Here is a 23,358-nt window from a genome sequence, read left to right as displayed (position 1 = left end):
GGTGCATACCTGTAGTCCCAGCACCTGGGAGGCAGAGGCAGCCAGATTTCTGTGAGTTCAAGGCCAGCCTGGTCTACATAGTGAGTTCCAGGACAGCTGGGGCTGTAAGGGGACCCTGTCTCAAAAAGACAAAAAAAAAAAAAAAAAGGAATTAATAAATTCACTCTATGATCCCATGAACCACTAAGAAAAAATAGGCATGACACTTTTGAGCAAGCCAAGCAACACTCGAGGGGTAGTACAAAGTGTGGCAGGGACACACAGCCACAGCAAGCTCAGGTACTAACAGAACCACACCTCCAAAAAGGAATGGGGCCTGCCAAGGCCTAGGCTACTTTGATCAAAGAGTCTAAAGATCAGAAGGCAGAGTCAGCCACACTGAATGAGGACCTACGCTATGCAGGATGTGATAACTCAGGACCTAACAGATGTAGGTTCTTCTAGAGACTTGCTCTGACCTGTAGCTCAGAAGGTGAAAACCAAAAATGAGGAGAAGGTCAATGGAAAGTGGGGGCAGAGCTGGTGCAGACTCCCAGTCCAGAGTCTTTCCTCTGTGGGCTTCTCTGGGCTCCGAGCCATGGCCTGGGCAACAGGAGGTGAACTTCACCATGGAGTCAACTCCATGGACAAACAGTGCCTTTAGCCAAGGAGGCAGCACACACATGCCCAGCAGAGAGTGTCCCTCGAGAATGTTCATAAGACAGGTGTCACGGATGGCCCCGTCCTTCAACCTCTTTTGTGCACAATTCTGGGGCTCTGAAGAAAGAAGTCCCAGGAAACTGCTCTTCCCCCAGCAGGAATCTGTTCTCCTCCTCCCTCTCTATACATCCAGTTGTCTCTGCCACTGCCAATAAAGCCCCTCCACAGTGTCAGGCACCTGAATGGAAGGATCTCCACAGAGCTGTCTCCATTCACCCTACACACTTCCAATTCACTCTTCAATATGCTGTGCTGGGCAGCTCTTGCTGAGGGTGCCATGCCTGTGTGGGGTACCATTGCTCACTCACAGTGCAATTCACAGTGCTCCAAACCAGCTGCCTTCCCACCCCCAACCCCAGCCCTCCCTCTCAGCTCCTCCTGCCACCATTTCTCAAAGGTTGGAGGTCTCCAGTTTCCATCATCCACTCGCTCTTCTTACCAACACCTGAGCCTTCCACCCTAATCCCGCTAGCATCCTGCATCTATCAGGCATCCGCATGCAGGGCTAGACCTCTGGCCATATGCCCAGAGCAGAGACCAGGACAGCTCCTCCATCTGCCCATTTTCTCGTTCCTTGCTGGCAAGTCACCAACCCAGCCTCCATCCTGGCCTTCTAACACCTCTGACCAGAAAGTCACAGCCTCTCCCAGTGGCTACCTGCCATGTTGACCTGTGTGTTCTTCCCACCTCTGTGGAAAGCCAGGCTGTGAAAGCACCACACAGATCCTAGCACTGTCCAGAACCCCTGCAGTTCAAGACAACACCCATTCCTGAGCCGTCCCAAGCCTATACTGGCTGGGTGTCACAGTCTCTTGTAGGCAACCTCCAAGCCCACCTTGTGGATCCCCATATGGGAGGGGTTCTCCTGGATGTGGAAGAAGAGAGGCCCATGGAAGAAGAGCCCCAAAGAAATCTCTGTCCAGCCTCTCCCTTCCTGAAGGAAGGAAGGAGCTGCACTTCTTCCCTCCCACACTCGGGGGCCCCTTACCCCCAAAGTCTCTGGAGCCAATCTTCTTTCTTCCAAAAGGATAGTCAGACTGTGTGGGGGTGGAGGAGCTTCTTCTGAAAGGGGCTGTCAAATCCCCACCAGAGCTAAGACCAGGGCCAGATGGCTCATGGAACAGACTCCAGCTGGGAAAATACACATATTCCAGTATAGTCCAACCATGTGAATGCAAGGCTTGTTTTGTGGCATGAGATGGTGATAAGAAGAGAGGGCAGGAAAGTGCACAGTAGCTCACACCTATAATTCCAGCATTCAAGAGGCTAAGGGGACTGTTCTGGACTAACCAGGACTACATAGTTGAGTTCCAGGCTAGCCTGAGCTACAGAGTAAGACCCTGTCTGCAAACAAACAAAAAGAGGCTAAGGATATAGCTCAGTTGCTACAGTACTTTCCTATCATGAGGCCTTGGGTTTGATCCTTAGTACTGCATAAGCTGGGAATGGTGGTACATACCCATAATCCCAGCACTAGGGATGGGGAGTCAGGAGGATCAGGAGCTCAAGGTCACCCTCAGCAACATATGGTCAAGATTAGCCTGCGTTCCATGAGGCCCTGTCTCAGGAAAGAAGGAAGGAAAGGAGTGAGGGACAGAAGAAAGACAAAGCAGAAATGTAGCCAAGAAGACTAGGGATTGGAGCACAAGGTTGCTCCCTGATCCCCCAAGATGAAGGTTCCAATACAGTGCCTGTGATCCACAAACCTCACACAGCGACAGTGGCACATTTGCTGTCTTAGCACCTCTACCCTACTGTCATCATACCATCACTACACACTCACTGCCCTCATCACTGTCACCAGAGCCACCATTATCTCACCACCATACAGCCACCACCACTGACCCTCTGACTACCACTGCCCCATCATCACCACCACCTCACTGTACTGCAGTCCCTACCAACTGTCACTTCCTCCTCCATCACCTCTACCCATCCAGCACCTGCTACCCCATGCCATCACCCTGGTCAATATGGGTCCCACTCCTGGCCTTTCAATTTTCAGCCCCCAACCAGTTACTCCCATCACCCCTCTCCCCAGCACACTTAGGAAACCCAGATCTCTGGCAGGAGAATCAAAAGTCCCAATGGGCAGACGTGGTCACAGCTTCTCTGGGTGCCACCTCAATGACTCTGCACAGTCTTACTCCTTGCAGGTCTCACCCAAGCCCACCTGAACCCTTGTCACTTCTGCCAGGAAGACAGACACAGTCTACAGGCTTTAGTTACCCTGACATGGGGTCACTGTCAAAGCTGGATCGAAATCTTAGTGCCGAGCCCAGCTGCTCCAATGTCTCCGGCTGGGTGGAAAATCTGCAAACAGAAAAGAAAGCTCATAAAGAACACACGTGAACCCCACCTGTGCCTCACAAAACACCAGCTTAGGGCACAGAGAACATTCCAAGAATGGATGGCATACACACCAGGCTCTCGGGCCACACGCTGTTCAAGAGAGAACCAAAGTCTCCTGGACACAGTGCTTATAAGGTCAGGAAAGAAGCCTGAGCTGATCTCAAAATTTAGATACAGAAAGTACCTTCTCTGACCACAACAGGATGAAGGTAGAAACCAATAGTAAAATACTACATTGCCACAAAGTTAAAAAACAAAAGGGGAAAAAAAAAAAAAAGGCCACCACCAACCCAACAACAACCTTATACTTTGGAAAACTAACAAACAGGGTACAAAAAGACAAAAGCAAAAAAAACAAAAACAAAGTGTGAGCTGTACTGGGTCAAACAGGCATTGTGACAAAGACCTGGAATCTCAGCACTGGAGACTGAGGCAGGAGGATCCTGTGATTGAAGCCTGCCTGGCCTGTACAGCAAGATGCTAAGGAAGGACAGAAAAGTGGGGTGGGGAGAGGGAGAGGAAGGAAAGGCAGAGAGAGGGAGAGGGAGAGGAGAGGGAGAGGGAGAGGAAGAGGGAGAGGGAGAGGGAGACGGAGATGGAGAGGGAATCATGAAGGAAATTGAAATTAACAGATATGAAGAACTGAATGAAAATATTGTAAGTCAAAAGACACAAAACAAGAGCCATGGTAGCACACACCCAAAATCCCAGCATGCATAAGGGCAGGAAGACCAGGAATTCAAGGACAGTCTTAACTTCATAGGAAGTTGAAGACCAGCCTAGGTTGTATGAGACTCTGCCTCAGACAAACAAAACAGGCAAAATTCATGAAATGGCTTAAATAATTCTTAGAAGGAAGTGAATATCATTACTAGAATTTATGAAGGAGGAAAAAAAAGTGAGACACAGCTGGATGTCCTGATTCATAATTCTAGCACTCGGGATGCTGAGGCAGGAGGATTACTTTAAGTTCAAGGCCAATTTAGGCTACAGAGACCTTGTCTGGAATTTTTTTTTTTTTAATTTTTAAGACAGGGTCTCCCTGTAGCCCCAGCTATCCTGGAACTCACTATGTAGACCAGATTGGCCTCAAACTCACAGAGATCTACCTGCCTCTGTCTCCTGAGTGCTGGGATTAAAGGCATGCACCACCACACCCAGCACTTGTCTGGAAATTTTTAAAAAATTTAAAAAAAAAAGAAAAGCTGTACAGCAATCTGCATGCCTGTAACCCCAGAATTTGGAGTTGAGGTCAGAATTCAAGATCTTCCTTGGTTTACTTAACAAATTCAAGGCCAGCCTTCGTTAGGCTACATGAGACATTATTTTACAAAGAACCCCCCCCCACACACACACACACCACACACAAAGCCCAGCATGGTGGTACACATCTTTAATCCCAGTAAAGGCAAGCAGATCTCTGTGTGTTACAAGCCAGCAGTCCAAAAAAAATAAAAAATAAATAAATTCACTGTGAGGGTGGGGTTATGTGCTTGCTTAGTAGGTGCTACACCCAGGGTTTCAGGGTTTTTTAGCATCTCAAAAACAAAAATCACTGTAAAGGCTGGACATATAACTCAGCATGTATGAGGTGGATTTGACCCCAGCACCATTAGAAAAAATCAGGGCTGGAGAGATGGCCTTAGCTGTTCAGAGAACTGACTGCTCTTGAAGAGGACCCCAATTCAATTCCCAGCACCCACATGGATGTCTAACAGCAGTTTGTAACTTCAGTTCCTCTTCTGGCCTCCATGGGCATTACATGAACATTGTGCACTTACATAATGCAGGCAGAGCACTCACTCATACACATAAAATAAAAATAAATAATTTTAAAAAATCAATGTGAAGCTGGTTGTGGAGGTATATGCCTTTAATTCCACCATTTGGGAGCCTGAAAATGAGGATTTTGAATTCACGGTCATTCTGGGCTACATAACAAGACTTTTTTTTTTCTTTTTTTTTCTTTTTTTTAACAAAGCAAATGTAGATTTATTAAGGAAAAGTGAGAAAAGAACTCCCAGGAATGGGAACTCGGGAGAGACTCCAAGGGCAGAATACCTCAGACCCTGACTTCAAAGACCCAGAATCAAGTATGACATCTTCAGGGATGTCAAGGTGCAATGGAGACTACAATATAATGAGGCTGGGAACAGAGATCATGGAATTGAACCCACTGCCCAAAGTCCTTATCCTGGAGGCTTTACCCAGTTTCAGAGGGGCAGCTGGGAGGCTGAGAACCACTTCTGGAATTTTGGGGAGGCCACAGTGGTAAGATGAGAGCCACAGCCCACAGAATGTAGACCTCCTGATGGCCCCATCACTTGGGCCAAAACCTGAAAAGCTGTACCTCACCAGGAAGGAGAAACTGGATGGACCAGTCCTAATCATCTCAATCTCTGTAATTGGCTAATGTCCTCACGGAAGTCACAGAAAGAGTCCTGGGCTCCAAATTCCTCCAATCAATTTTACAAATGCAATATTAGGCATACAATCAAACCTTTCAGGAACACTAAGAGACTAGACAATATGAACAGAAAACTATAGCAATAATTGACAGTAAGAACATCCTGGGCAGACACTGACATCATAGTAACAAAAACACACTATTTATTTAAATGGTAAATAGGGGGATGGAGAGATGGCTCAGTGGTTAAGAGCACTTGCTGCTCTTCCTGAGGACCAGGTCCTAGCACCCAAGTCAGACACCACAACTACTCAAAACTCCAGCTCCAGGGAATCTGACACCCTCTCCTGACCTCCATAGGCATCTGCATTCACATACATTAACCCACACACATTCACATAATTAAAATAAACCACCCAAGCATGGTGGCACATGCCTTTAATCCCAGCACCCAGAAGGCAGAGGCAGGCAGATATCTGTGAGTTCAAGGTTAGCCTGGTCCATATAGCAAGTTCCATGCCAGCCAGGGTTACATAGTAAGATCCTGTTTCAAAAATAAACCTGGGCATTGCGGTGCATGCCTTTAGTCCCAGCACTTGGGAGGCAGAGGCAGGCGGATCTCTGTGAGTCCAGGGCCAGCCTGGTCTACATAGTTCCAGGCCAGCTGGGGCTACAGGGAGACCCTGTCTCAAAAAGACCAAAATAACAATAGTACTAGTAGTAGTGTAGTAATAAACAAATCATATATATATATATAGTGAAAATAAAAAAGAACAAACGGGCCAGCAAACAAGATGGCTCAGCAGATAAAGGCACTTGCCACCGCCACCAAGCCTGACAACCTGAGTTCAGTCTTTCAAGTCTCATACTGTGGAGGGAGATAACTGACTCTCAAAAGTTGTTCTTTGACTTCTGACTTCCACATCTGCAGTAGGCATAAGTGTGTGTGTGTACACACACATAAATAAATGGGGTTTTTGTAATGCCTAAAGAATAAACAGTGGGGCTGGTAAGAACAGGGGGTGGGCCAGCAAGACAGCTCAGCAGTAAAGGTGCTTGCTGCCAAGCCTGACAGCCTGAGTTCGAACTCCAGAATGAGAAAACCAGCTCCTGCAAGTTGTCTTCTGACCTTTGTGTGCTTGCATGTGCAGGCTGGTGGTATACACACTTATAAACAAAATAAATAAATGTAACAAAGAATAAACAGTGAGGGACTGTAGAGATGGCTCAGTGGTTAAGAGTACTGGCTGCTCTTGCCGAGGTCCCAGGTTCAGTTCCCAGCACCCACATGGTGGCTAACAACCTTCTGTAACTACAGTTCCAGGGGATCGGATGCCCTCTTCTGACCTCCATGGGCACTGCATGACACAGGTGTACTTATATACATACAGACAAAACAACATTCCTATACATAAAATAAAAAGGTTTTGTTTTGTTTTGTTTTCTTCATTTAGGCCATTCTCCTGTGCAGGAGGCAGCCATGGCACCCAGCCGGAATGGCAAGATCCTGAAGCCCCCTTCCACAATGACTGGCAGCAGCGAGTGGACACTGGGTCAAGCAGCCAGCATGAAAGTACCGCAAACGCAAGGCCTGGCAGGCGAAAGCATGCCACATTGCCCCTTGTCCCGCATCCCGACGCATCTGGCCCAAACTGAGGTGCCCCATGGTGAGATACCATGCCAAAGTCCGAGTTGGCAGGGGCTTCAGCCTGGAAGAGCTCAGGGTGGCTGGCATCCATAAGAAAGTGGCCTGCACCATCAGCATCTCTGTGGACCCAAGAGGAGAACAAGTCCACGGAATCCCTACAGGCTAATGTGCAGCGGCTGAAGGAGTACTGCTTTAAGCTCATCCTCTTCCCCAGGAAGCCTTCTGCCCCCAAAAGGGAGACGGCTCTGCTGAAGAACTCCAGTTGGCCAACCAGCTAACAGAACCAGTGATGCCCATCCCGAATGTCTATAAAAAGGAGAAAGCCAGAATCATCACAGAGGAAGAGAAGAACTTCAAAGCTTTTGGCAGTCTGTGCATGACCTGTGACAATGCCCAGCTCATGGGCATTCCAGCAAAAAGGGCCAAGGAAACCGCAGAGCAAGATGTTGAGAAGAAAAAGTAATGCTCTGTTGGGCCATTATAATAAATTTTCAGAAAATGAAAAAAAAAATCATAAAAAAAAACAAGAATGGGGCTGGAGAGATGGCTCAGCAGTTAAGAACACTGGTTGTTTTTGCAGAAGACCGGGGTTCGAATCCCAGAACCCACATGGCAGCTAACAACTGTCTGTAACTCCAGTTCCAGGGGATCTGACACCCTCTTCTGACCTCCTTGGGCATTGCACAACACAGGTGCATTTACACATATGCAGGCAATACATGCATACACATAAAATAATAAAAAAGTTTAAAAAAAACAATGACAATAAAGGGAAGAAGAATGTAAAAAGACAAAGATTGAACAACTCTGAAAACTTGAACTATCTTAGAAAGGTGGCTGAAGAGCTCTGAGTGCTTATGGTAAATGCAAGAGAGAAATGAATCAAAGACAGGATTAGGCAGAAAGAAATCAAAACTTCAAGATTTGGAATAGTTGAGCTGAAGGGGTAACTCAGTACTTCTGTGCTTTACCTAGTACAGAAAGTTTGATTTCCAACACCACAAAAAAAAAAAAAGGAAAACTCTGAGCCTAATTATACTGCAGACAATAAGACTATGCTAAACCGAAAGCCATTTGGTATGGCGATTAGAGCAGGTGTAACCACAGAAGTCCTCCGGCAGATAGCAGCCAGTTGGAACTGAAGGAGGCGGAGACAAGGACCTGGAGGAATGCTGCAGGACTTCTAAGGCCACAGGGTCTAAGCATGGTGCTACACCATTGTGCTCCATGCTCCAAGAGTAGAGATTCATTTCCCTGGGCAGGCGTAGGCGAGGTGAGCAGATTCCCACAGCCTCTCCAGGTGCTTAGCCTGGCCATCTTGGGCTTTCCACTGGGGAAGGCTTAGACCTGTCTCAGTCCACTGCAGCATTGGAGCCACTGCATAGTTTTCATTTTCCATCTCTCATTTCTCCCCTAAATTTGAGGCAGAGTTTTGCAGTATTCCTTCGCTTGGTAAAATCATGAATCAAAGCTAAAAGGCCTTAGCCCTGCATCATATTTGCCACCTCCATCTCAGTTTACGCTGAGGGGGCAGGAGAAACTGCAGTGGAGGCAGAGGATGTGTTTTCTGTGTGCATTTATTTCCTTTCTTCATGTGTCTTCCCAATTCAGCTATCACCTTTGGCAAAAGTGCAGACTGGAAGGATATTAGTTTTACTAAAAATTTAAATCTTATATAGGGCTTGGGTATCTTTGTATCTTTGGCTACATAATTTGAGACCAGCCTGGAACTTTTTAATTTTAATTTTAATTTTTTTTTTTTTGGTCTTTTTGAGACAGGGTCTCCCTGTAGCCCCAGCTGGCCTGGAACTCACTATGTAGACCAGGTTGGCCTTGAACTCAGAGATTTACCTGCCTCTGTCTCCTGTGTGCTGCCATTAATTTTTTTTTAATGTGTATGAGTATATTGCCTGCATGTATATAAGTGTACCCATGTTATACAATGCCTGCAGAGGTCATCAGATTCCCTGAAACTGGAGTTACAGATGGTTGTAAGCGGCCATGTAGGTGCTGAAAACCAAACATAGGTCTTCTGCAAGGGCAGCCAGTGCTCTTAACTGCTGTGAGTCATCTCTCTGGCCCCTCTGCCTTGATTTTGAAAGTCAGTCAAAGTGCATTTTCAGGGCTGAAGAGAGGGCTCAGCAGTTAAGAGCCCTTGCTGTTCTTGTAGAAGACTCAAGTCCAGATCTCCAAACCTAAAACAGACAGCTCACAACTGCCTATAACTCCAGCTCCTGGGCATATGGCACCCTCCTCTCACTTCCCTGGGCACTGACACATACACATGTACACATAAATAAAAATAAACTTTTTTTTAAAAGAAAAGCAGGCTGGGGGCTGGAGAGATAGCTTAGTGGTTAAGAACACTGGTTGTTCTTGCAGAAGACCTGGGTTCGAATTCCAGCACCCACATGGCAGCTAACAACTATCTGTAACTCCAGTTCTAGGGGATCTGACAGCCTCTTCTGTCCTCCAATCGTACTGCATGACATGGGTACACTTACCTACACACAAGCAATACATGCATACACATAAAATAAAAATAATTTTTTTTTAATTTTTAAAAAGAATAAAAAGAAAAGCAGGCTGGAGAGATGACCCAGCAGTTAAATATAGGTTGCTCTTAAGAGAACCCAGGTTCAGTTCACAGTACCTACATGGCAGCTAACAACTGTCCCTAACTCTAATTCCAAGGAATCTAACAGCCTCTTCTGACCTCCATGGGCATTGCACACACATGGTGCACTTACATGCATGCAGGCAAAATACTCAGATACATAATATAAAAATAATTTTAGCCAGGTGTGGTGGCATACACCTTTAATCCCAGCACTCAGGAGGCAGACGCTGGCAGATCTCTGTGAGTTCAAGGCCAGCATGGTCTACATAGTGAGTTCCAGGACAGCAGGGGCTACAGAGAGACCCTGTCTCAAAAAGATAAAATAATAATAATTTTAATTATTAAAAAAATAAAATAAAAAAGCAAAGAAAGCATTCTCAAACCTTAAAATCTATTAGAGGGGCTAAGGATACGGCTCAATTGTAAAGTGTTTGCTTTGCAAGCACAAGGAATTGGTTTAAACTCTCATAAAAAAGTCAGGTGTGCCAGGCGTGGTGGCCCATGCCTTTAATCCAGCACACGGGAGAGGCAGGTGGATCTATGTGAGTTCAAAGCCAGCCTGGTCTACACAGGGAGTTCCAGGCCAGCTGGACCTACAGGGAGACCCCGTCTCAAAAAGACCAAAAAAAAAAAAAGTCAGGCATGCTTGGTACATGCCTCCAGCATTTGGGAGGCAGAGATATGTGAATCTTTGTGAGACAGCGGCCAGCCTGTTCTACACAGGGCATTCCAGGCTAGCTGGACCTATAGGGAGACCTGTCTCAAAAAATAATAACCTGGCATGGTGACGTACACCTGTAGTCCCAGCTCTCAGGAGGCAGAGGCAGGTGGAACTGTGAGTTCAAAGCCAGCCTGGTCAACACAATGAGTTCCAGGCCAGCTGGGGCTATAGGGAAACCCTGTTTCAAAAAAGACGCACATACACAAATAATAATAATTTAAATTTTTTTTAATATTTTATTTTTTTTTTTATGTGTATGTATTGCCTGCATGTAGGTAAGTGCACCCATGTCGTGCAATGCCCGCGGAGGACAGAAAAGGCTGTCGGATCCCCTGGAACTGGAGTTACAGATAGTTGTTAGCTGCCATGTGGGTGCTGGGATGCGAACCTGGGTCTTCTGCAAGAACAGCCAGTGTTCTTATCTGTTGAGCCATCTCTCCAGCCTCAATAATTAAAATTTTTTAAAAAATAAAGTGGATGGTACCCGAGGAATAATACCCAAGATTGCCCTTGGCCTCCACATATCCACAAGTGTATACACACACACAGTCTAAGGGAATATGCCTTGCTAGGTTGGGGGTTTTCTTGATGGTAATGTTTCACTTATTAGTTACTCCCTCTGAAATTCGGGAATGCCTATCCCATCCCTACCCCACCACTCTATTTTGGAACTACATACCACATCTAGAGTCACAGGTTTCCCAAATGGAGGGGAATTTTGCCCTGTTTGGATGGAAGGATGGATGGATGGATGGATGGATGGATGGATGGATGGATTGATTGATTGATTGATTTTTACAGTGGTAGTTATCAAGGGTAGGTAAACTGATGATTGATTGATTGATTGATTGGTTGATTGATTGATTGATTGATTTTTATAGTGGTAGTTATCAAACATAGGTAAACTGAATCCCCAGACAAGTTGAGCTACAACCCCACCCCCCGGTTGTGACTTTGAACTTTACACTTGAGAGTTGATGCTGAAGTGAGATAAGACTTTGGGGGATGTTTGTATGACATGAATTCATTTTGCAGGTGAGACAAAGGCCAGGACTGGAATACAGTGGACTGACTGTCACATCCCCAAATGCACATGTTGAAACCTGGAAGGCAGGGCCTCTGGAAATTAAGTAGGCTTAGATGAGAAACTGAGGATGGACCTTATAAAAAGACATTTTGTGGTACTGGAAACTTGTCAAAAGCCCATGGCTGGGGAGGAAAGCCATAGTCCTTAGAGGGGGGACCTACTATTATTTTTTTAACCAAATGGACATATCACACTGCCTTCTAAATATTGGTTTGTGAAGCTGCTTTTTGCAGTGGGCAGCAGTTAATACAAAGACTCATAACTGTTCAAAGTGCTGAGAATAAGTGACTGTTGAGTTCTCCAGCCCTAAACAGAACATTCATATCAACCCACGCAAGGCCAGGAACACTGCAGAAAAGAGAACAGAAAGAATGTAAGATCTGGTATCCCAGAGATAGCTCAGCCTACAGGTAAAGGTGCTTGCCTCCAACTCCTGTAAATTGTCCTCTGACCTCCCTCCACATGTGTCTACATACATATATACATGCACAGAAAACAAATGTTTAAAAGAAAGAAAGACCAGGAAGATGAGGAAGAGTGCTGTGAAAGGGTGTCTTCTGGGCATGATGCAGCCACTGCATTCATGAACTCACAGCAGTGATGGTTACTTGAACAAGATCTGAACAAGATCAAGCCAGTCAACATTACAGCATGGATTGGGGGGGGGGGGTTCATGAGGCTCCACCCCTAACTGGGAAGCTATTGACAATGGCTACTGAGAGGGAGAGAGTCACTTTTCTTTGGGGGTATAGCCACTAGTAGAAGACCCTACACCCATACACATGTAGACAACACTAACTCTGAGTTAGAAGAAAAGACATGAAATTAGGAGGGGGAAGTATTGACAGGGACTTGAGGGTAGAGAGTAAGAGGGAGAATTTGGATGGGATATGAGCAAGATACGTTATATCCATGTATAAAATTGTCAAAGAATATAGCTGGGGCTACATTCCTCTCATTAAACTGGTGACAGAGATAGACAGAGGATAGATAGAGGATAGACAGATATAGATAGATAGATAGATAGATAGATAGATAGATAGATAGATAGATGCTAATATAGTTATCTCGAAGCCTTTGGATAGATAGGTAGATAGATGATGATAGATAGATAGAGAGATAGATAGAGAGAGAGATAGAGAGATAGAGACATATGATCCTAGTAAAAATAAGGCATGATGGTGTGTACCTGTAACCCTATTGCTGGGGGGAAGGAGATGGGTAGATCCCTAGAGCTCACTGGACAGCCATTCTGGCCAACTGGTGAGCTCTGGGTTTAGTAAGAGACTTTGTCTCAAAAACTAGGATTGAGGGAGAAGGCCTGAAGAAAGAGCTCAGTAGTTATAAGCACTTACTGCTTTATCAGAGAATCAGAGTTCAGATCTCAGCACCTACATCAAACAGCTCACAAATGCCTGAAACTCCAGCTCCCAGAGATCACTGTCTACATTCTCATCTCTATGGGCACCTACACACGCATGCACAAACTCTCACACACACGTAAGTAAAATAAAATCTACCTTTTTACATTGGGTAACCTTTTCAGAGGATGGTATGATAAGTATAGGAGGTAGAAATTGTCTGGGCAGTTAGGGCAAAAAGACCCCAAAGAAAAGTAGCTGGTTTCTTGGCTAAAACTCACAATGTCCTTGGGCCTCTTAGCAACCTACTCCATTCCAAAGGCCAAAAATGTTGAAAATATTTGGGAGCTTTTATCTAATCCTTAAAAGATTTTAGGGGGCTGGAGAGATGGCTCAGCAGTTAAAAACACTGACTGTTCATGCAGAAGACCTGGGTTTGAATCCCAGCACTCACATGGCAGCTAACAACTGTCTGTAACTCCAGTTCCAGGGGATCCAATAGCCTCTTTTGTCTTCCATGGGCACTGCACGACACGGGTGAACTTAGTTACATGCAGGCAATACACATACATAAAATAAAAATAATAAATGAAATATTTTTTTAAAAAAGATTTTAGGGTTACCTCTTCAGAAGGGGTAATGTTAGAGTAGCCAAAAGCCCCATTAAAAATAAATAAATAAATCAAAGACCAAAACAATATGTAATTACATCTTAGAATATAAATTCAAAATTCTATTTGTCTAACTTTTTAATATTATTTACTGACAAAACTGTACTGCCAAGCTTCAACAATAATGTGAAATTTGTCACTGTTCCTATAATATGAATGTATTATTCACTCCCTTTCCAGATTCTCCAACAAAGTCTTTCAATGTAATCATGTTACTTCATTAAGAAAGCAATGTTTGCCGGGAGTGGTGGTGCACGCTTTTAATCCCAGCACTCTGGAGGCAGAGGCAGGAGGATCTCTGTGAGTTCGAGGCCAGCCTGGTCCCCATTAGCGAATCCAGGCCAGCTGCAGCTACAGGGAAACCCAGCCTGGTCTACATAGTGAGTTCCAGGTCAGCTGGGGCTACAGGGAAACCCTGCCTCAAAAAAAAAAAAAAAGCCGGGCATGGTGGCACACGCCTTTAATCCTAGCACTGAGGAGACAGAGGCAAGCAGATTTCTGTGAGATGGAGGCCAGCTTGGTCTCCATAGCATAGCAAGTTCCAGATCAGCTAGGGCTTCAGGGAGACCCTATCTTAAAAAACAAACAAAAAAACTAGGATGGGGAGGAGGGAGCCTGAGGCCAGGCATGGTGATACAAGTCTTTAACCCCAGCACTTGGGAGACAGAAGCAGAATCTCTGTGAATTTGAGGCCAGCCTGGTCTACATAGCAAGTTCCGTCCCAGCCAGGGCATACAGGCGACCCCATCTCAGGGGTTTAAAAAAAAAAAAAGGTGAAGAGGGGAGCTGGAGAGATGGCTCAGTAGTTACGAGTACTGGGTACTCTTACAGAATATGCAGGTTCAGTTCCCAGCACCCACATGTCAGCTAACAACTATCCTTAACTCCAGTTCCAGGGGATCTGACACCCTCTTCTGGCCTCTGCATGCATGAGGCACATACATGGTACACTTACATACATGCAGCAAAACACTTACACATATAAAATAAAACTAAATAAAATCTTAAATAAAAAAAATTACACCCAGGCTCACACCTAAAATCTCATCACTCCAGAGGCTGAGGCAAGAAAATCAAGATTTGCCTGGGCTACAGAATAAATAGCTTATATCAAAAGAAACAGTAGGGGACTGGAGAGATGGCTCAATGGTTAAGAACACTGGCTGTTCTTGCAGAGGACCTGAGTTCAAATCCCATCACCCACATGGCAGCTAACAACTGTCCTTCCAGTTCCAGGGGATCCATGCCCTTTTCTGACCTCCAAGGGCATTGCAGGACATGGGTGCACTTATATATATGCAGGCAATACACATAAAATAAAAATGATAAATAAGGTATTTTTTTAATAGTAAAAAGAGGCCTGAGGATGTAGCTCAGTGGTACAGTGCCAGTCAAGCATGCGCAAAGACTTAAATTCAATCCCCAGTACTTCAAAGGGAACAAAGGAGTAATTTTAGAGGATGCTAAGTTGATAGAGCATTTGCCTGCCACATTTCAGACCCTGAGTTCAGGCACCATTAAAGAAGTGGGGGAGGGTGCGCAGGAAGGGTGTGGTGGTTCAGGTCTGCAATATATATATATATCAAAAACAACTATAAATCAAAAATTTTAAACTATATGTATCTATAAAACCATAAAAAAATCCAACACTCAGAAAAAATACATTAAGCTGTATGAGGCTTCAACATAGAAACTATAATTATGAGAAAATGCAAGAAAACTTAAATACATAGGCAGATACACTATGTTGATGGTTTAGAAAACTCATACAGTAAAATATCAATTCTACAAAAAAAAATTGTATGTAGAATCAACACAGTCTACGTTGCTTTTATTGACAAGCTAATCCACAGTTTAAATGGAAATACAAATGGTCAAAAACATCTGAGGCATTTTTGAAAAATAGCAAGCTTTATCATAGCTATAGTTCTGAGGGCACCCTCGCACACACAGCATATAATCAGACACACATACGTATACACATGAAATTAAAAATAATAAAATATTTAAGGGCTGGAGAGATGGCTCAGTGATTAAAAGTGCTTACTGCTCTTGCAGAAAACTCGGGTTCAGTTCCCAGTACCCATATGGCAGGTAACAACAGTCCACAACTCCAGCTCCAAGGGATCCAATGCCCTCTTCCGACCTTCAAGGGTATTACACACACAGTGCACTTACATGCATGCAGGAAAAACACATGTATAAAATCAAAAACAAATAAAATAACAAATAAGTAAAATTATACTATTATAAGACTGTTACTAGTTCAAGGATAGACAAACAGACCAATGCAACAGAATAGAGCCTAGAGACATATTCATGCATATGTGGACACAAAACTGATGACAAAGTTGGCACTTCAGAAAGAAAAAACAACTTTGTTCAAGCTCTAGGTCGAGAGATATCTATATTAGAAAAAAAAAATTTTATTCCTAATTACATACACATATTTAAAAGAACTCGGGCTGGAGAGATGGCTCAATGGTTAAGAGCACTGACTGCTCTTGCAGAGGACCTGGGTTCGATTCCCAGCACCCACATAGCAGCTATAAACCATCCTTAACTCCAGTTCTAGGGGAATCCAAAGCCCTCTTCTGACCTCCACATCATTGCATGACACGGGTGCACTCACATTCATGCAGGCAATACACTCATACACATAAAATAAAAAATTTTTAAAAAAGAACTGTATTTTGAGACTGGGGAGGTGGTTCAGTGGTTAAGAGCACCTGCTGCACATACCCAGGACCAGAGTTCGGTTCCCAGTACCTATATTAGGTGGTTTACAACTCTAACTCCAAGGGATCTAATGCCCTCTTCTGGCCTCCACAGGCACACACAAACATGTGGACACACACACGTGTATATATACACATAAAAATCTTTTTAAAAAGTAAAATGTGGGGCTATAGAGATGGCTTAGCAGTTAAGAGCACTAGTTGCTCTTGCAGAGGACCCAGGTTCAATTCTCACTACCCACATGGTGTCTAACAACCATCCATCACTCTAGTTCCAGGGGATCCGATGCCCTCTTCTGACCTCCATAGGTACTGCACGACATGGGTACACTTACATACATGCAGGTAATACACTCATATACATAAAATAAAAATAATTTAATATTTTTTTAAAAAAAGAAAATGTGGGGCTAAAGAGATGGCCCATGGTTAAGAGCACTGGCTGCTCTTGTGGAGGACCCAGGTTTAGTTCCCAGCTCCCACACAGTGGCTAACAAATGTCCTTTACTCCCTAAGACTGGTTCCATCAATCCCTTTGTGGTAGGGGGAGGGAGTTCAAAGAAAGATCCCACCCAACCATTAGCTGTAGACAGTTAATGGTTACTGGGGGAGGGAGAGTTGTGTTCCTCAGTGGTGCAGGCACTTGCTCAAGCACTTAAGCCCCCCCCCCCATTTAGGCAACTCTGCTAAATGCAAGGGGCAATGAAAAAAGAAGACATGAAAATAGAGGAGAGTTGTGTTGGAAAGGAGGAGTTCAGTGAGAGAGGGAAGAAGGTAAGAGAATAACAGGAAGAACATAAAGTACATCATGTTAGTCCCAGCACTTGGGAGGCAGAGGCAGGCGGATCTCTGTGAGTTCAAGGCCAGCTTGGTCTACATAGTGAGTTCCAGGACAGCTGGGGCTACAGGGAGACCCTGCTTCAAAAAAGACAAAAAAAAATAAAAAATAAAAATAAAAAAATAAAGTACATCATGTGTGACCACGCCCAGCCTTAAATAGCAATTTTAAAAAGTACATACCACATGTGTGTCAAAAGACATGCACAAGAATGTTCAGAGCAGCATTATTCATAAGAGATAAAAAGCGGGCATGGTGGTGCACACCTTTAATCCCAGCACTTGGGAGGTAGAGGCAGGAGGATCTCTGTGAGTTCAAGGCCAGCCTGGTGTACATAGTGAGTTCTAGGACAGCAGGGGCTACAAGGAGTCTCAAAAGACCAAAAAAAAAAAAAAAAAGGAAACAAGAGGCTGAAGAGATGGCTCAGGGGTTAAGAGCACTAACTGCCCTTGCAGAAGATATGGGTTCAGTTCCCAACACCCACATGGTAGCTAACAACCATCTGTAACTCCAGTTCCAGGGGAATCTGACACTTTCTTCTGACCTCCGTGGGCATTGCATGACATGGGTGCACCTACCTACATGCAGGCAATACATTCATACACATAAAATAAAAAAATAAACATGGCATTGCACAACACGGGTGCACTTACATACATGCAGATGATACACTGGTGCATATTTAAAAAAAAAAAAGAAAAGATCATGAGAGGGCCTTAATAGGTGATGGTTGCACAGGTGTGCGTAGTTTGTGATAATTCATTGAACCTGTATATTCAGATATATATTCTATGGACATAATTCGCTGGTAGAACATGTACTTAGCATGCAAGAGACCCTTGTTTAATCCCCAGCACATACCCCAACAAAAAGGAAAGTTTTTTCAAAGACCGCATATGCCCTCCCCACAGGAAAAAAACCCACAAAACTAAAGTATAGAATTTAGGAATGCATTCTTGGCTATTACAACTTAAAGAAAAGAAAATATAAAAGTTAGGGTAATACTGGGGCTAAAAAGATGGCTCAGCTGTTTTGAGCACTGCCTGCTCTTTCAGAGGACCTAGGTTTAGTTCACAGCACCCACAGAGTGGCTAAAAACTCACAGTGTAGCTAACAACTGCCTGCAACTTCAGTTCCAGGGGATCCCACATCCTGAAAGCTGAAAGGCTTCCATGGTTATTACACACATGTAGTGCACTTACATATATGCAGGCAAAACACTCATACACGTAAAATAAAAATAAATTTAAAAAAAAATCGGGAGGCTAGCTGGGTGTGGTGGCGCATGCCTTTAATCCCAGCACTCAGGAGGCAGAGGCAGGTAGATCTCTATGAATTCCATAAAAAAAAAAAAAAAAAAAAAAAAAAAAAAAAAAAAAAATTTAAGTTAGGATAATAGTTACCTTTTAAGGGGTTAGAGAAACAGTAAATGAGAGTGGGTGGAATCAAGGGGCCTTCTGAACTGTGCTAAAGGTTCTTCTCTTGGTCCACTGATGGCTCACTAGGCAGTACATTTATTGTGTACATATTATACTATGTGCAACATAACTGTATATATATTAAAAAAAAAAAACCTCAGTGGAAAATTAGGCATGGTGGTGCACACTTGTAATACCCACCCTTTGGAGGCACAGGTAAGAGGATCACTGCAGCTTCTGGACCACCCTGGTCAACACAGCAAGTGTCAGGCCAGCAGGAACTATGTAGCAAGACTGTCTCAAAAAAAAAAAAAAAATCTCAAAAATAAAAAAACCCCAAAGCTGGGTTTGGTGGTGCCCTCCTTTAGTCCCAGCACTTGGGAGGCAGAGGCAGGCAGACCTTTGTGAGTTCAAGGCCAGCCTGGTCTACAGAGTGAGTTCCAGGACAGCGGGGGCGACAGGGAGCCCCTGTCTAAAAAAAAAAAAAAATCTCAAAAATAAAAAAACCCCAAAGCTGGGTTTGGTGGTGCACTCCTTTAGTCCCAGCACTTGGGAGGCAGAGGCAGGCAGATCTCTGTAAGTTCAAGGCCAGCCTGCTCTACATAGCAAGTTCCAGGTCAGCTGGGGCTACAGGGAGACTCTGCCTCAAAAAGACCCCAAAACAAAACAAAACAAAAGAACACCCAAAGAATGAAAGCAAGAGCCTAGAATGTGATGTTAAAAACCCTCAAGCTTGGCTGAGAAGCATGCAGCCACCCTCAAGAACACGGACTTTCTTGGTGACTATGCAGCATCTCTCTGACCCACATACATTTCCACTCCCACATATATTTATTTCCAAGAAATTTTTACAGCTTCTTACAGAAGGAAGAAGTATACAAGGATGTCCACTGCAATCATCTATGATGCTAACAATTTTGGACTCACACCACAGACACAGCTGTAATGACAGGTCTTATGGACATTGCACTGAGTGCAAAAAGGGCATTCGTTGGAACAAAGGGAAAAAATGTACCACAAAACAATACAGAAGCTGGAGAGATGGCTCAGCAGTAAAGCGCATGTACTGCTCTTGCAGCAGACCCAAGTTCAATTCCCAGCACCCATATAAGACAGTTCATAATTGCCTGTAGCTACAGTTCCAGGAGATTCAATGCCTCTGGTCCCCACAGGCACCTGCACTCATGTGCACATGCTCACACATGGACACATACACATACATGTAATTAAAACATTAAATTTAAAAAAAATACAGACTTTGTAAGAACACAAGGGAGCACACCTCAAGCACAAAAGACTGGATGCCCAAGGGATGGGAGGGGAATGGAACAGTCATGGATGGGAGATTTAAGTGAACATAAGAGGACAGGGTCTGGTCTTCTCCAGACCAGTGATAATATCCATGAACATAACCTGCTGTGAGCTAAGCATGACCACTACAACTCTCTTTATCTACAACCAAGCACTATGACAGAAACACAGAATCTGACAACAAGAGACACACCTTGGTCCTAGCCCATGACTCAGTCTATACCAGAGATGAACTGTAAATGCTTGGGCAGCACTAAGATACAACCAGGTCACCCTGGGCACATACCCACGCCCTGTGCCCTGCGGAACATACACATACACACAATGTGGAGTACTCTCACAACCAGGTTTTCACCCTCGAGGACCTATAGGTACAATTACACACTCTAGTCCAAAGCCAGCTGAGGCCACTGACCCCAACCCGAGGCTGAATGAGTGAGAATACTTCAGGGTGATGGGGGGCAGGAAAAGGGACCAAGCAGCTCTGAGAAGTCCTGCCCTGAAAAGGGACCCAACAAACTGGTTCAATGTTTGGTCACTATCATGAGAGGCCAGAGGGGCAGGGTATACTCTTGGGCACAGCTTTAGGCTCCCCACCCTGGGACATACACCCTCTCCCTCCACACACCTACCTGGCCTCCTCAGCACATATGTCTTCATTCCACGGGACTTTCTTCAGCACATCAGAGCAGCAATATTGGTTGGAACAGGAACCACAGCAGAAATCAGGACAGTACTCTGGAAAGTTGTCTCCACCTAAAGGCCTACATATCTCGCCAAGGGCTGGAACAGAGAAACAATCCTGTTTCCCTGTGGCCCATGGGACCAAGTTTCATCCAAACCCCAGCCAATGGCAGTGATTTCCCCAGTGCAGCCCCCAAGCATAAGCATGCTTTAGATCATCCAGTCACTGGCCATCTCTCCCACCCAGCCTTGCCCTTCTCTAGGTCATAGCAAGGTGCTCTAAAAGGCTGCCTTCCTCCCCTGCTAGGTTATTGGTTTTCTGGTAAGAGAGTAACTTTTCTAAGTGCGAGTCTGACTGGATCACTTTCTGCTCTCAGAAGCCCTACTTCCCACTGCTTCAAGATCAGGCCCCGAGACCCCAAAGCATCAATCGCAAAGGGCCTTAAAGATGACTCCAACTTTTCCAGTCTTGCCACACTCTACACCATTCTTGCCTGTTCCCCATACCTGCAATTCCACTCATCCTTAAAGGCCTTATTCTCAGCCACCTCCAAGAAGCTGCCAAATCCAGCAAGTACATAGCTGAACAGTAACACACCTGAGCACCTGTAGGCACCAGGCAGTGTACCATCCAATATTTAATCCTCATTCCCATCACTCAGCCACAGTAGCCTCACCTGCTGGGCACACACTCAAGGGCCTGGCCCTCATAGAACACCCTCTACAGCAGGCTGATTCATAATCAATTCACAGTGACCCTCACTACACAAATGTCCATAAGTACCCAAATACAAGGCCTAGAGCAGCTACTAGGAAATGGTTGTAGTCTCCAGGGTACCATAGGAGGCCCTGAGGCCATCTTAAGTCTATCAGTCAAGGGTCATCATAAGTCCATCAGCCAAAGAGCAAGTAGCAAGCCTCAATATACAAGGTCATGCTGAGAGATATGGAGAAGGGCATAGGGTCTTGGGTGCCCACAAGCTTTACAACCTTCTGGGAAGATGCCACACCCATGTCCCCATGTATCCTTAGGCTACACTAGCAGACCTGGCGCTCACACCAGGAGAGTCCCGAGTGGAATACTCAGTCCAGCAAGGCCCACCTGACTAGAGGTCTGAGGACAATCCCTGAGGTGTCAGTCTAGAAACCATCCTGGCCCAACATGTAAACCCTGGAACCCCAGCCTGACCAGGCCCCCAGGCCAGGTGCAACATCTGGGCCCAGGCTGATCAATACAATCCTGCACCCTAGGGCTGTCAGAACAGGCCCAAGGACAGAGACACTGAGTGACCTTGAGAAAAGTAACTCTGGGGTAAAAAGGGTTGCACTTTGTTTTTGGTAGTGCCAAGCAGAACCTTGCTCTGGGCAAAACCATGAAGTGGAGAATCTGACCATTGACAGGCCCAGCTCAGCCAGCTGACCATCTGAAAGTGAGACCCCTAAGGGTGGTCCAGCTGCAGCAGCTCAGACACTGACGCTCTTCTGAACAGACACAGCCCAAGGCTCTCCAGACCTCACCAGACTAGGAACAGGACACTCCAGGGGTGGGCTGACTCTGGGTGCAGGGTTCCCTGCTTCCCCATCCTAGGTCCTCCAGATTCATGCCAGCCCCCAAGGAAACACAGCTCTTTTCCTCCAGAAACCAACTATCCAAACAAGAGTGATTAGCTTCCTGTGGCTGGACAAGGGGCTGTTCCAATTCACCCCGTTAGGCCCCCTGTCTGTCCTCCCAAGTCTGTGAGTCATCCGTCTAGGATGACTTAGGAGAGCTGTTTCCTCCGCACCCGGAGACCAGCCTCATGGCCAGGCCTCCCCAGAACCCAAGGCCTGAGAAGCTGCGGATGTGGTGGGTCTCCCAGCCAGCAAGCAGGCTGAGAAGTACGGCCTCTACCTGAGGGGCCAGGGCTCCTCGAGAGCCCACCTGGAGCTAACCCCTTGCGTGCAATCCTACCCCATCCTCTTGGGGACTCAATCCCCTGGAACATCTGGGGCCTCGCCACCATGCAGGACACAGAACAAAGGTGGCAGCTGCCCTGGGCGGTATCAGCTCAGGAAGGAAGGGGTGCTGGGGTGGAGGGGAGGTCAGTGGAGCGGTTCGCAACCTCCCTCGGGGTTATCAGGGTTGAGATGAAGCACTCTAGGGCCGGTGGCGTCTGGTGCGTTTCAGGGGCATTGCGGGGACGTCTGACCCAGTCCCTGGACAGGACACACCTCCCCCTCCCCCCAGGCTCACCACCCGGAGGCGGCGGGAGCAGCAGCAGCAGCAGGAGCAACAGGGTCCGCGGTGCAGGCGCCGGCGCAGCCATGGCCGACGGACGGACAGACGGACGGACAGACAGACCAAGCACGGGGCAACCCCGCAGCCGCAGCCTCCACGACCCGTGCGGCCGTCGCCTTCTCGCCCCGCCCCGGCCGGTTCCCGGAACCCCCGCCCGGGCAGGGAAGAGGTGGGAGGGAGGCGAAGCGGCCGCCCCTCCCAGCCTCTGCCGTGGCTCTCCCGCCCCAGGTCTGAGAAAACTTGGGACCCGTTTCCGAGACGGGGGAGGCGGGGCCGGTACACCCAAGTTGCTTTCTGCTCAGTAAATACTTTCAGGGGGAACCCCCCCCATGCCCGCTGACCTAGGGGTCCGGAGAGGGTCTCCCGTGGCAGGGTTAATCCCTACACTTAAAGCGTCTACTGTATGCAGCTGGGAAGAGGGTCCCAGCCTTGGCCTCTGAGAGCTACGATTTCCTCTGGCCCAACGGATCTCACACACCCACACACCGGAGATCTACCTGAGGACCAGGTGAGGTAATGAGGGGA

At 46.0% G+C, this 23,358-nt stretch overlaps 1 protein-coding gene and 1 pseudogene across 2 annotated transcripts in view; one reads left to right on the top strand and one right to left on the bottom strand.

Moving 5' to 3' along the window:
- Positions 1 to 23,001, bottom strand: part of Shisa5 (shisa family member 5) — a 29,057-nt gene extending 6,056 nt beyond the window's left edge. Inside the window, exons 1-3 of one of the 2 annotated variants that reach the window (XM_008853246.3) lie at positions 22,789 to 23,001; positions 20,504 to 20,654; positions 2,929 to 3,012 (exon numbers count right to left, since the gene is read on the bottom strand). In XM_008853246.3, coding sequence (XP_008851468.1) covers positions 2,929 to 3,012; positions 20,504 to 20,654; positions 22,789 to 22,861 — 308 coding nt within the window. In that variant the 5' untranslated portion in view covers positions 22,862 to 23,001. The remainder of the gene's footprint in view (positions 1 to 2,928; positions 3,013 to 20,503; positions 20,655 to 22,788) is intronic. The other variant, XM_008853247.3, reaches the window with a different exon arrangement.
- On the top strand, positions 6,939 to 7,569 carry LOC103750222 (annotated as a pseudogene).
- Positions 23,002 to 23,358: the final 357 nt, after the last annotated feature.

Source organism: Nannospalax galili, unplaced genomic scaffold (assembly GCF_000622305.1).
Source record: "Nannospalax galili isolate Female #2095 unplaced genomic scaffold, S.galili_v1.0 scaffold786, whole genome shotgun sequence".
Classification (NCBI taxonomy): Eukaryota; Metazoa; Chordata; class Mammalia; order Rodentia; family Spalacidae; genus Nannospalax; species Nannospalax galili.
The sequence above is the reverse complement of the archived record's forward strand: the minus strand, read 5'-3'. Positions and strand labels throughout refer to the sequence as shown.